This window comes from Emys orbicularis, chromosome 7, assembly GCF_028017835.1.
Source record: "Emys orbicularis isolate rEmyOrb1 chromosome 7, rEmyOrb1.hap1, whole genome shotgun sequence".
Classification (NCBI taxonomy): Eukaryota; Metazoa; Chordata; order Testudines; family Emydidae; genus Emys; species Emys orbicularis.
Genome location: NC_088689.1, coordinates 98,207,849 through 98,222,283, shown reverse-complemented (window position 1 = coordinate 98,222,283; position 14,435 = coordinate 98,207,849). Strand labels below are relative to the sequence as shown.

General features: G+C 53.1%; 1 protein-coding gene across 1 annotated transcript; it reads left to right on the top strand.

Annotated features, from left to right (window-relative positions):
* The first annotated feature begins 1,630 nt into the window (after positions 1-1,630).
* On the top strand, positions 1,631-3,416 carry KCNK7 (potassium two pore domain channel subfamily K member 7). Its single transcript, XM_065408341.1, has 3 exons — positions 1,631-1,955; positions 2,419-2,814; positions 3,157-3,416. Exons 1-3 carry the CDS (start codon positions 1,631-1,633, stop codon positions 3,414-3,416), a joined length of 981 nt encoding a protein of 326 aa, XP_065264413.1.
* The last annotated feature ends 11,019 nt before the right edge of the window (positions 3,417-14,435 follow it).

Sequence of the window (14,435 nt, the reverse complement as noted above, 5' to 3'; positions counted from 1 at the left end):
GCTAAATTATCCCAGAGCTGCCAGGTTTCTGAATCCAGCAGCAAAGATACAGGGCTAGATGGGCCCATTGGTCTAATCCACCCCAGGCCTGGTGCAAAACACGTGTGAATGCTCACAGCTTGGCCACACTCTTTCTGTCTGCACAAGTGGTCTCTGCGTGTGACCCGAGGTCCCCAGTGTGGGGCAACAGCCCTGGGGGCAGGGGAGGGGCATGGCTGCTCTAGGAGACAGAATGAGATCCCTGCACCCATTCATTTTGCCCCTGGAGTGCTGGTCTTCCCCATTGAAAGGCTGCCCAAAGAGACCAGCTGCTTTGCCAACGATTATTGCAAAAGATCCCAGCTGGTGTGTGTGTGTGTGTGTGTAGGGGGTCACTGTTGGTTTCAATTGTATATACACACACACTTCCAGTCCCTGGGGGTGGAGGGCGGCTTCATGCCCCACTGACCCCCCTCCCCAATGCCAGCCACTTTCAATAGCCTAGCCAGACACATGCCTGCCCTGACCTCCTGTCACCCCCATGCAGCTGCTGGGAGCAGACCCTCCCTCCCCCAGTCAGTCCTCCCCACCCCCTTTGGAGCGCTCAGGGGTTAACTCTTTGTACGCTGGGATCTCTGAGATTTGCTGGATATTTTGTGCAGAAGAACCTTGCCCGTAATGGGGGAGGGGAGAAGGGTTTTGTGATTGGGGGGGCTGCATCAGCACCTCTGGGTTCACATCCCATCTCTGCTGCAGATGCCATGCAGGATCATGGGTGGGTCCCTGCCTCTCCCCTGCACCACGGTTTCCCCCATCTGCAGGGTTGCCAACTCTGACTGAAGCTATTCCGGGAGATTTCCCCTCCCCCCAACATGATGTAATGTCATTAATTGTACCATACCTATTAAAATCTCCGGATTGCTTTCAATAGTTACCGGGAGATCGATGCCAATGCCAATTCCGGTAGGGCTGGCAACCCTACCCATCGGTAAAATAGGGAATGATCCTGTCTTTGTCTAATCTGACTGGGACTGGAGCTGTTCAGGTCAGGGTCTGCCTCTCCCTGTGGGTCTGTGCAGCACCTGGCAGAAATTGGGGCCCCCATTGCTGCAGAGACCCACAGGGAGAAACAGCCTCTGCGCTGTACAGTTCCCGGTCTGACTAGACACAGGATGGGAGGAGAAACTGAGGCACTAAGTGGGGAAGAGACTTGTCCAAGGTCAGCAGCAGAGCTAGGAGTAGAACCCTGGTGTCCTGGCTCTCAACCGCCTGCTCTAACCACTAGACCCCCACTCCCCTCCCTAGGGTAGAGCCCAGTCCTGGCTCCCAGCCTCGCACCCTCCCCACTGGGCTGTTTCTCCGGGTTCAGGGCCCTCCCTGCGCAAGGCTGAGGGAGTCGATTCTACTGCAGGGTCCATTCTGGGGGTTTCCGCAGAGCCCTGGGGGAGCCGAGCTGGACTCCCGGGCCAGATCCGGGCCAGGCCGGCGCCGGAAGGGTTAACACCCCCAGCTCAGCAGCACCAGGAATCGGCTGCACCTGCCTGGCCCGGGGCCCAGCGAGCTCCACCTGCGGCAGGTGTGGCCCGGCCAGGAAGCAGCAGCCCGGCCCCGGCCGCTGCCCCAATCGCCTGTGCCCGGCCCGGCTGGCCCCATGGAGCTGCCCGCGGTGCCCCAGCCCTGGCGCTACTGGCTGCTGCTGGGCTCCTATGGGCTCTTCCTACTGCTGGGCACCGCCGTCTTCGTGGGCGTCGAGGCGCCGCAGGAGGCCGGGCTCCGGGAGGCGCTGCGGGGCGCCAGGGCCGGCTTCGTGCGCCAGCACCAGAGCTGCCTGTCGGAGCCCGGCCTGGAGCGGCTGCTGGAGCGGGTGCTGGACGCCGATAGCTACGGGATCTCCGCGCTGGGCAACGTCTCCGACGACGAGAACTGGGACTTCAGCTCGGCGCTGTTCTTCGCCGCCAGTGTCCTCACCACCACGGGTAGGGGCGGGGCGGGGGGGAGCTGGCAGCTGGGAGGGTGGAGGGCTGCGGGTTGGGAGTGAGGGGCACCGGCGGGGGGTGCGGGGTGAAGGGAGCCCAGGGCTGGGAGGGCGGGAAGCTGCGGGTTGGGAGTGAGGGGCACCGGCAGGGGAGGGGTGAAGGGATCCCAGGGCTGGGGGTTGGGATTGAGGGGCACTGGCGGGGGGGGGGGGGGGGGAATGAAGGGAGCCAAGGGCTGGGAGGGCGGGGGGCTGTGGGTTGGGATTGAGGGGCACTGGCGGGGGGAGGGGAGTGAAGGGAGCCAAGGGCTGGGAGGGCAGGGGAGGGGGCTGCAGGTCAGGAGTGAGTGTCACTAGTAGAGCTAGCGTGGGGTACGGGGGGCAGAGCTGGGATAGCAGTAAACTACGGGTTGGGAGTGAAGGGCACCGCCCCCTCCTCCTCCCCACTGACTCTCTCCCCCCAGGCTATGGCCATACGGTGCCCCTGTCGGATGGGGGGAAGGTTTTCTGCATCTTCTACACCCTGCTGGGACTCCCAGCCACCCTGCTCCTGGCCACCTGTCTCCTGCAGCGACTCATGGGGCTGCTGAGCCACCGGCCCGTTCAGTATCTTCACACCCACTGGGGCATCTCTCCAGGCCATGCAGCACTGGGACACGCAGCTACCATGGGACTGAGCGTACTGGGGCTTTTTATCCTGCTGCCAGCCCTCTGCTTCTGGGCCCTGGAGAATGGCTGGACCTTCCTGGAGTCCGTCTACTTCTGCTTCATCTCGCTCAGCACCATTGGGCTTGGGGACTACGTGCCAGGTCGTGGCAGCCCCTCCTCGCTGCGCCATCTCTACAAAATCAGCATCACCTGTGAGCCATTCTCCAGGCGGTCACTAGGGGATGCTTGTGCTGCAGGGAGTGGGGGGACTGGCTCCCTGCAGCACAAGAGGGCCCTGTGTTGCAGGGATGGAGGTGGGTGGCCTCCGTAGGGGGCGCTGTGCTGCAAGGAAGGGGTGGGGAGTCAGTAGGGGGCGCTGTGCTGCAGGGAGCAGAGTGGGGTCAGTAGGGGGCGCTGTGCTGCAGGGAGCAGAGTGGGGTCAGTAGGGGGCACTGTGGTGCAGGGAGGGGGTGGGGCTCTATGGGGATGCTGTGCTGCAGAGGAAAGGGGAGAAATCCCATCTCAGCCCCCTGATCCTCATCTCTCCCCCATAGGTTACCTTCTCCTGGGGCTCCTGGCCATGCTGCTGGCCCTGGAGACCATCTATGAGCTGCGCGAGGTCCACAGCCTTGTCCGATTCTTCGCCCCCCCACGGGCCCCTGCCTCCCCCTCCAGTGAGGACGATGACCAGCTGGAGATCCTGAGCCATGACCAGCTGGGCCTGGCTACTGTCTGCGGGGCCACCCCCTCTGGGAGCCAAGCAGACAGCGAGGCAGATGGGAGAGCGGCACCCCATGACGGCCCCTCTGGGTAACCCCCACGGACAATGCGTTGTGTGTCCCCCACACACACCTCCTTTCATGCATCAATAAATGAAGCTGTACAGAATAGACACTGACCGTGGGCATGTGGAGTGGGGGTGCCAGGCTGGTACCAGTACCATTGTTTTATCTCGGGACGGGGAGAATATGGGCTGGATGAGCCCATTGGCAGGGCCACCCAGAGGATTCAGTGGGGGTGGGGCAAAGCAATTTCGGGGGCCCCTTCCATAAAAAAAAAAAAAGTTGCAATACTGTAGAATACTATATTCTCGTGGGGGCCCCTGGGGCAAATTGTCCCACTTCCCCCCCCCCCCCCGGGTGGCCCTGCCCATTGGTCTCACTGGGGGAGAGGGGGATACAGGGGTGGCTGATCCCATGGGTTGGATCTGGGGCAGCAGAGAGGGGACACGCTGGCATGGAAGAGCCCACAGGTGTGACCCTGAGTGAGCAGGGGAGGGGGAGATAGATGGGAAGGCACTTGGTAGCCTCAGAGTAAACAAGCCGTCCTCCTGTGACCTATCCCACCATCACCAGGAATTACCCAGGAGCTGCTAAGAGCTGTTGCCCAAGAGGGGTAAGTCTTGGACCCTGTGCCTGTCCCTGAGCCAGGCCAATGCCAGCCTCACAGCCCAGGGGAGCAGCAAAGACTACCATCTGGGCCCTATGGTCACTCCTACCTCCTGGCCCACCTGGCCACAGCAAGGTGAGAATTCCCTTCCCAGAGGGGTATAGCTCTGGAAGGGAAGGGGTCTAGTGGGTTAGAGCAGGGGGTGCTGGAAGCCAGGACTCCTGGGTTCTAATCCAGGATCTGAACAGTCCAAATAGATAAAAAGTTCCTAATGCCAGTTACAATGTTGTGGTGGTTTGTTGTTTTAATAACTGTTGCACTGCTGTGGAGGAAGCTCACAGCGCCTGAGTCCCCAGCTGGGGGCACTGCTGTGGAGGAAGATTGCAGTGCTGCACTCACCCTTTCCTTTCTCAGGTGAGCACCCCCACTTGCGGATCCCCTCGCCAGACAGTACTCCTGGGCCTGGGCCACAGGGAGGGTGCGGGGTGGGGCCCTGATGGTGGCTAGCATCCCTTTGTCCTGGGTATGGGAAAACCACTGTGCCCAGCTTGCGCTGTCTGCCTTGGACGGACACCCCTCTTCAACAAATGGCTCAATACCATCTGGAACTGCTTCTTCCTTCTCCTCTATCCTGCTGGGCACAGCTGTGCCCCCCCACCAGCCGAGACCAGAGAGTCGGGAGGGAGGGCTGGCAGCCAGGACTCCTGGGTTCTTCCCAGCTCTGGAAGGGGAGTGGAGTCTAGTGGGTTAGAGCAGGGTGGCTGGGAGTCAGGATGCCTGGGTTCTGTCGCTAGCTCTGGGAGGGGTGTGTATGGGGGGGAATTAAACTGGGCTAAATGCTCACTGTAATTTCACTAACACACTAATCGGGGGGGGGGTGTGAGTTTAACTCACCCAATCCCTGACAATCCCTGGGAAGGGACATGGGGGGGGGGGGGGAATGAGAGAGGGGGAGAAGCTGAGGGTCCATGGGGAGGGACAGTCAGTGCAGGGGTCTGGTGGGAGGAGGAGAGAGCATCAGGTGAGGTGGAGGGAGGCAGATGGGAGGGGAGTGAGTAGGTGAGGGGGTGGGGAGGCAAGAGGCTGTGGTAGGTGGGGGCTGAGGGTAGAAAGCAGTGGGGGAGGGGCAGCACTAGTGGATGAGGGTGCAGGAAGCCGTGCATTCCAGCTGGTCTACCCCCAGCAGCCTTGTGGACTCCCTGGAGCCCTGTCCCTCCAGGTGCTGGTGCAGGCGGGGGCGCTGACTGCTGTGTGCTCTGGATACTGGCTGGGTACCTGCATCTGTGGGCACTGCCCCAGCTGTGACCCTGCGATGCCACTGCCCTGCTGGCACCAACCCTGCTGCCACCTTCCTACTGTCCTGGATCAGCCTGCAGGAGCCTATTGCTGGCATCTGGGTGAGACACCCCGCCGCTAAGCACTGCCCATCCCCATTGGGAGAGAACCCAGGAGTCAGGTTCTCTGTAGGCATCATCCTGTTGGTCCATGGCACTGGGTTACGCCCGGGGCTCTGGCTGTGGGGTGTCGCTGAACAGCCTTGAAAACTGGAATCACAGAAATGGGGTGAAATGTGATACTGCAAAGTGCAAGGCCATGCACGTAGGGACTAGCAACAAGAGCTTTTCCGATAAGCTGGGGACATCTCAGTCGGAAGCAAGAGAGGAGGAGAAAGACCTGGGCGTATTGGTCGATCATAGGATGACTATGAGCTGCCAGTGTGATGGGGCAGTGGAAAATGCTAGTGCAGTCCTAGGATGCATGAGGCGAGGTATTTCCAGTAGAGACAGGGAAGTGTTAGGACCATTGTACAAGGCACTGGTGAGACCTCATCTGGAATATTGTGTGCAGTTCTGGTCTCCCACACGTAAGAGGTGAATTCAAATGGGAAGATGTGCAGAGAAGGGCTACTACGATGGTCTGAGGAATGGAAAAGAGACTCAAGGAGCTTGGCTTGTTTAGTCTAACCCAGAGATCTCAAACTCAAATCACCACGAGGGCCACGTGAGGACTAGTACGTTGGCCCCAGGGCCACATCACTGACACCTTTTCATATAAATGTACAAAAAAACCCTCCCCCCGCTGTCTCCAGCCCTGCCCCCACTCCACCCCTTCCATGAGGCCCTGCCCTGCCTCTTCCAACCCCTTCCCCAAAGTCCCCACCCCAACTCCACCCCGGCCCTGCCCCTATTCCAACCCCTTCCCCAAATCCCCGCCCCAGCCCTGCCTCTTCTCCGCCTCCTCTCCTGAGTGCATGGCTCCCCACTCCTCCCCCTCCTTCCTGGAAAGGCAGGAAGTGCCTGGAAGTAGGCAGAGGAGTGGGGATGTGGCGCGGTGGGTGAGGGGAGGTTGGTGGTCGCAGGAAATAACTCTGGGGGTGGGGCACAGGAAGCTTGGTGGACACAGGAAATAACTCGGAGGGGGGGGCACGGAGTGCTTGGTGGGCTGCAGGAAATAACCCCCTGGGCCGTGTGTTTGAGACCCCTGGTCTAACCAGATGAAGGCTGAGGGGAGATCTGATTGCTCGCTATAAACACATCAGAGGAGGAAGAGGAATAATTTAAGTGCCAATGTGGACCCAAGAACAAATGGCTATAAACTGGCTATCAACAAGTTTGGTTCCTAATTAGTTGAAGGTTTCTAACCATCAGAAGAGTGACGTTCTGGAACTGCCTTCTGTGATGTTATGAGTGTAATATAATATCTCATTGAAAGGTGACACAGAGCCAGAAAGAGTTGTTTAACTCACCGACTGACATGACCCATGGCCGAACTTTAAATACTTGTTAGGAAGATGTGTAAACAAATAGAGCTTTGATAGAAGGGTAGATGTTTGCTGAGGTTTTGTGATGTAAGCAAACAAGTCTTGTCTATTGCTATAGCTTTGATTCAAAGATCAAAAAAGGAGTATCAGTATTTAGGAAGACACTTGAGTGAAATAGTATTATTGTCTATATGTCTCTTTGAAGGTTGTGGTAACCTGTATCTGAACTGTTTAAAGGATAAATTACCCTGTGCTAATTGACATGATGTTTGGGAGAAGGAAAGTTAAGCCTATTGTTTTCTCAGGCCAAAACGCTGTTGGAAATGTATAAAAGCCCTGGGACACGATCCTCCTTCATCTCAGATCTGCTTTGGGTTTCAAGAAGGGAAAACCCTGAGCCATAAGGATTGAAATCCCCAGTCACTGACTGGAGTCACCCTGAATATGGACATTGGACTATAACCTATGGACCATTTCTAAAAGGAATTTTGGCAACTACAAGCTCATCTCTGCTATGTATCTGAACCTCAAGAATTGAATTCAAGTCTGTATGTATATTGTTCTTTTAACCAACACACTCTCTTTTCTTTTGTAATAAAATTTAGTTTAGTTAACAAGAATTGACTACAAGCCTGTATTTTGGGTAAGATCTAAGTTATAATTGGACCTGGGTGTTATAATTGGACCTGGGTGTGTGGCTGACCCTTTGGGATTGGAAGAACCTTTTCTTTTATATGATGAGATAAGATGTTCAATAATCATTATCATATCTAACATGTGTGTCTGGATGGAGGCCTGAGGCTGGGCACTTGAAGGGAACTGCATTATTTGGACTTCTGAGTGACCAGTGAAGTAATATAGAAGTTGTTTTGTGCTGGCTTGGTAAATCTAAGTATTGGAATATCCACCAGCCTTTGGGGTTTGTCTGCCCTATTTTGTTTGCAGTTCACCCTAATTGAGTGACCTCAGCTGGCCCCCTCGGGCAGCATTGTCACACCTTAAGTTCCAAGGGGAGCAGTGGAGGTAAAAAACCTAACTGGCTTCCAGACTAAGCTTGCTAAGTTTATGGAAGGGATGGTATGATGGGACTGCCTACAATGGCGTGTGACCCTCCATGACTGATACTAGCAAATCTCTCCAAGGGCCGGTGATGGGACACTAGATGGGGAGGGCTCTGAGTTACTACAGAGAATTCTTTCCCAGGTGTCTGTCTGGCGAGTCTCGCCTGCATGCTCAGGGTCTAACTGATCACCAGATTTGGGTCAGGAAGGAATTTTCCCCTGGGTCAGATAGAGTCCCTGGGTTTGTTTTTGGTTTGTTTGTTTCCTTCCTCTGCAGCATGGGGCATGGGTCACTTGCTGGTTTGAACTAGAGTAAATGGTGGATCCTCTGTAACTTGAAGTCAGTAACTTAGCCAGAGGTTAGGGGCAAATGATGGGGGTGGGTGGGCGAGATTCTGTGCCCTGCAAAGTGCAGATCAGACAAGGTAATCATGCTGGTCCCTTCTGGCCTTAAAGTCTATGAGCCATGGCCTCTGCTCTGCCTCAGGTGAGCATCAGCCCTTCATCCAGCTCCATGGTATCTGGGCCTGTTCATTGCCTTCAGGAGGGTGGGGTGGGGATTTCATGTCAACTCATCATCTCTGGAGAGGGCCATTTGTCAGAGGCCGGAGTCCCTCTGCCCCCCCCCCCAAACCCCACTTCCCTCCCAGAGCTGGGATAGAGCCCAGGAGTCCTGGCTCCCAGCCCCTCTCTCCTTGCTCTATTAGATGCCACTGGGTTTCTTTCTTTCTTCTTTGTTTTTAATGGTGAAGCAGACGTGACTGAATAGTCCATCACCACCAGCAATTATGATGTCTCAATACTCGGCAGTTTATACTCTCTTGCTTTGCCCTGTGCCCTTCAAGTAATGTAAGGACGCCTTGCTGCCACTACCCCATTTCCCCACTATTTTTACTAAATAACAATGTAACTTTTGTTACCTTAAGACATTAGAATGCCTTTATCAAAGCCCTTACATACCCATCACAGGTAATGATTAGTTCCTTCTGCCCTATAGCGCGTGCATAGTCCCTCCTTGTGTCTATTTATTCAAAAAAGATTTTTGTTTAAGCCACGGTGGCCAGTTAACGTGCTAAACAAAGTCACTTCATTGTCCTAGGTCAGGCCCTGAAGAACGTCCTTATCCTCAACTGTAGGGCACAAATCAAAAAATCTTCTTCCTCTTCTTTCATTAGTCCCAATTTTTTTTTGCCATTCCCCTTTTACATTCTTCTGTACTAGACTTTTGAATTCCTGTTCACTCAGAGGCATTTCTATAGCAAGCCTTCCATTTCGTACCACGTTTTTAGCTGCTTTCTCATGATCAGAACTTCTATTTTGTCAGTCCCAATGCGACCTGGGACATGGCTACTCTTAGGCAGGTCTACACTGAAAACGCTGCAGTGCTTCAGTGAAGACGCTACTACACTGACAGGAGAACTTCTCCCATCAGTAAAGTTAATCCACCTCTTCGAGAGGCAGAAGCTATGTGGATGGGAGAAGATTTCCTGCTGACATTGCGCTGTCTACACTGGGAGTTAGGTCAGTATAAGTGTGTCACTCCAGGGTGTGGGTTTCTCACACTCCTGAGCAATGTAGTTTTAGCAAAGTTTATAGTGTAGACTGACCAGGGCTTAGTCTGAATTCCAGTCATTCTTCTAAATTGCCTGAATGTTTCTGATGTCTTGGTATGTTTATCTGCCCACAGCACGGACTCCAACTTTATCTTTGTTCTTTAGTTGTTTGTTTTTAATAATGCTTTGTGGTATTTTCTTATTACTTTTATACTTTGTTAGATCTCTACTATGGATTGTCTTTTTTGCTTTTTTATAAGCTTTGTTCCATTCTTTCTATCATTTTTGCACACCTCATTCTACCATGGGAGGGAGGGAGAGGGTTTAGTTTTGGGATACTTACTTCAATATCTTATTTAATAGCAACAGCTACAGTAGCCATAATTCCTTTATTACATTGTCATTGAAATTCTCTGTCATCACTCACACAATGAACATTCACAAAATCAGTAACTTACTTGTAAATAGTTCCCAGGTAGCTTTCTGAAAATACCAGGTGGGTCATTTTTCATTACCTTCAACTCCCCTTGTCCTTGAAAAATAATAAGTGTAGGCAAATGATCACTCCCATTCCTTCTTCCTTACACATTTTCCAGTTGCATCTATTTGCAATATCTGCTGTTATAATTCCCAGGGCTAAGCACGAAAAACTGTCACCTGCTGCCTTAAATCTAGTTGGGCAACCATTGGTCAAAACCACTAGATGATTTTCAACAATAAACTTTTCCAAGCGTGCGCCACTGTTATCAGCTGTCTTACTTCCCCACAAGTTATGACTATTTAGGTCACTGCATATAATACATGATCTTTTAGTATTCTTCACTATTCCTTGTCATTCCAAACATTCTGATTTCCTACATGGGTTAAAGATAATATAAATCCTTAAAGATTTCTCTTCTGCACTGGGATCTCAACATCATTGTATTTGAGACTTACCTCTTTCTCTGCTGCTATGTAGTGTAATCTTTCCCTTATGAAAGTACAAACACCTCTTCCTCTCCCTAGTTTTTGGTCTTGTCTAAAGGCAATATACCTTGGGATTTTAAAAGCAAGCTATTTAACCAACCACCTGGCTACACTGGACATCTAGGTTAGTTTCATTTCCTGGCTATTTTCTTTTAGTTCTTGACCCCGTGCTATCAAACTGTGCGCGCTCCAACCAAAGATTGTGATCCCCATACGAGTCGTATTTCACCATTAACCTCATTCAAAATTGCATGAATACGGTTCATTGACAAATTGCTAACACACCAGTAGTTTTCCATGGCCCTTGCTGTAATTTGATTTTTTTCTGACCCCCCCCTCCCATTTATGATGTGCAGTTTCTCACTTTTATCATAAATGCAGCAACCCTTTCTTTTTTCACTACTAGCATATCATCACCTATTCCTTGTGCAGTGTGTGTTCTATTTTTATAGAGGGAGGCTATGTCGCAGTACCCCTTGTCCTGTGCTGATTCTCTCTCCCTGCTCCACCTGATGTTTTCAGAGCCTCCTTACAGCTTCCACATAGAGATATGTTATTTACAACTTTTGGCTTTTGTGTCTCCTTAGCTTGTTTTGCTGCAATACACCTTCTATCTGCCAGACTGTGATTCCATGGCAGTACACTCAGCCTCTGCCATTTCTGTGCAACTGTCATAGGCATGCTGGCCCCTACCTTGACCATCCCTCGTTTTCCCTTGCTAAACATTTGCTACATGCTCACCTCATTGGCACATATAACATCTTAGGGGAGGGGAGAATATATGGCTTGGTTCTAGAGATCTGAAACCCTAGTGTTATTTTCTCAGGTAGATGCCTGCCCTTAAATGTAATCAGCACTGCTGTTGATGACTTGCTGTCTCCTCTGCTAATTAACTTTTATCGCCTCGTTGGTCAGTTCTAATGGCACGTCATGTAGTACCTCCTTTGACTCAGGGCTTCTCTACACTGGCAATTAACAGCACTGCAACTTTCTCGCTCAGGGTGTAAAAAACACACCCCTGACCGCAGCAAGTTGCAGCGCTGTAAAGCACCAGTGTAAACAGTGCCCCAGCGCTGGGAGCTACGCCCCTTGTTGAGGTGGTTTTTTTAGAGCGCTGGGAGAGCATGACCACACAAGGCACATTAAAGCATTGCCAATGTAGACTAGCCCTCAGTCAAATATCCTGGTACCTGGCAACTTACTGTAACTTTCCCAAGTGTTGCAGGTTTTTTTTTTACCAGCCTGCTCTTTGGTTTTACATTCAGCTAAAAGATTCCCCCACCTTGTAACCTGGCTCCTACTATATCTCCTATGCTTTCTTCAGCTACTTTTACTGGGTTAATGTTACCTAATCATATTGCTTTGGCTAGGGATCTTGTCATTATAACATGTTTGGTTTATTTCCTTCCTCAGCTTTGGTTTTTGCTGATATCATCATCAGATGACTTTGCTTCTACTCCTCGTTTCCCTACTTTGCATGCCTTCTCCCCCTGTAAAAGACATTCTTCAGTTTTCAGAGTGACTTTGGGGGTGGGGTCAGAAAATCTTCCATCTCAGCCCTTCCCCTAGCCCAGCCTTTCTAGCCCCACCCTTACTGGGTTCTGACACAAAGGGAGACATGCCTGGGCTGCTGTAATTCGCTTGGGTCCCTGCCCATCAGGAGTGTTTGAGGCGGGCTTAGTTGTGCCTCTGAGCATGATGGGAAAGGATCCCTCTATAAAAGCCTTTGTGACAGCAATAGGAAGCCATCTGCCAGTGATGCTCTCTGGGGCTGATGTGGTAAGGCTGTTGTGTCTTTGAGATTGTTTTTGCTAAATAAGGTTTTTGCTGGATTTAGTATTTTTTATTGTAGAGGCTGCAGATGTCTTCTGGGGAGAGTGAGGGTATATTCCTTCCCAATCTATGGTGGGGGTAGGGGGCTTTTCACCTCTGTTTCTCAAGAGGAAGAGAGGACTGGGAGTCAGGACTCATGGGTCCTGTCCCTCATCCCTGTGTGCCTTTGAATAAACCACCTCTGTTTCCCTAGCTGTAAAATGGGGACAATATCTTCCCTGAGGTATGTTTGATTCCTTACTGCATAAGGGGGAGGGGAGGGTGAACTGCTCTAAGAATGCTGGTAAATTCAAGATATTCCAGCGTAAGTGTGTAAAATTATTTAGGCTAAAGGCTCCTGCTCCTCTATTTCTAAGGTCAGACGGGGGGAGCTGTTTGTCTCTAATGCAAGGAGGGACTGCAGGGCTGGGGGTGCCCATTCCGAGCCCCAGCTGCACCCCGTGCTGGGCACAGGCTGGAGGATCCCTGCAGCCATTCTGCCTCCCCAGGGTGTTTCTCTCCCTGCTAAACCTCTTTCCCCCCTCCCCCCCCCAGAGATTCCTGAGCCCATGTGCGTCGGAAATCTCTTCCCCAGGGTGAATCCTCGAGTCTGGGATCTGCCCTGCGGGGCGGGCTGGCTCCATTAACCTTGCTCGGGGGGGGGGGGGGGGTGGAGGTCCCGGGGGCAGGCCCCAGAGCTCCCTGGGCACAAGGGGGAGAACGAAGCCAGGCAGTTCTGAGCCCCGGGCCTAAGGGGGGAGAGGCTGGAACAAAAGGCGGGGGGGGGTCCTGGCCTCCCTAATGCCCCCCTCTCCTGGGGGAGTGGATCATGCCAGCCCTGCTGGCACCAGGCGCTGGGCTCCCCCCTGGGGATTCCGTCCCCTGCGACGGCCGCCTGACAGGCGAAGCGGCGCATGCGCTCTGAAAAACCGAGGCCCGGCGCGTGAGCTCTTAGAAACAGACCCCGCCCACCCGTAGAGCCAGACGGGGACTCAGCTCGTATTGGTCGGGGCGGCGGCCAATGGGGTGGGGTATAAGCCCGGAAGCGGCCTACGCGCGAGCGAGGAGAGGTTACTGCTGCACCTGGAGCCAAAGGCGAGGTGTGAGCAGCGCGCGCCACCAGCGCCCCGCGCGGGGAGCGGAGCAGCGCCTGGGGGCGGGGGCGGCGATGCAGCTTAGACTGAATTCTAGGACCGGGCGCTGGAGCAGCAGCTGGGCAGCCCCCACCCACGTCCAACACATTTTACCATGGTGGGGGCGGGGGTTACTCTGGCCTTTCCTGGGTGTGACTCACTGAAAAATTTACTGGGGCTCAGACAGTGATTCCCCCAAGGGGGAGGGTGGTTGTTAGCCGGGGCGTTTCAGAACCCACAGGGGGGGTATCAGGCATCAAGCAGTGGGCACACACATAAGGTCACCTGTGGTCAATTGCTGCTCTGGGGAGAAAAGGTGTCAAGAACACAGTCTCTTAAGATGACTTAGAGCAGGGGTACTCAACCAGGGGTCCAGGGCCTCCCAGCAGGGCCAGCATTAGACTTGCTGGGGCCCAGGGTAGAAAGCCAAAGCCCAACTGCATGGAGCTGAAGCAGAAGCTACATTGCTCAGGCTTTGGCTTCAGCAGAGCCCTTGTTGCATGGGGGGTGCCCAGGCAATTGCCCTTAGAGCATGTTGGAAAAGAAAAAGGTTGAGAATGGGGGGGGGGGAAGCGCCCCCCCCCCCCCCCCGACTATCAATTTGTTCCTGGGTTCACCTGTATGTTAACATCACTTTTCACAGTTATAAAACTACATAAATAAATTTCAATGATTTGTGCATGAGCATATTTACTTGTTATTCCTGAAGTTAAATGGTCAGAGCCACCAACTCCTCTTTAAAGCTACCAAAAAATGTGTGTATACACACCCACCCCTTGGGGCAAATGGCCTGTTCTTAGTCGCCTCCCCGCCCCCCCCTCCCCCGCAAAAAAATCCATGGAGGCATCACAGCAAAGTTGACTTGGTGGCCAACAGAATGTAGTAAGAAGAGTGACTATACCAGGGATTCTCAAACTGGGGGTTGGGACCCCTCAGGGGGTCGTGAGGTTATTACATGGGGGGTCGTGAGCTGTCGACCTCCACCCCAAACCCTGCTTTGCCTCCAGCATTTATAATGGTGTTAAATATATAAAAAGTGTTTTTAATTTATAAGGGGGGAGGTTGCACTCAGAGGCTTGCTGTGTGGAAGGGGTCACCAGTACAAAAGTTTGAGAGCCACTGGACTATACTGTGTATAGATCAGAGGATTTGCTACAT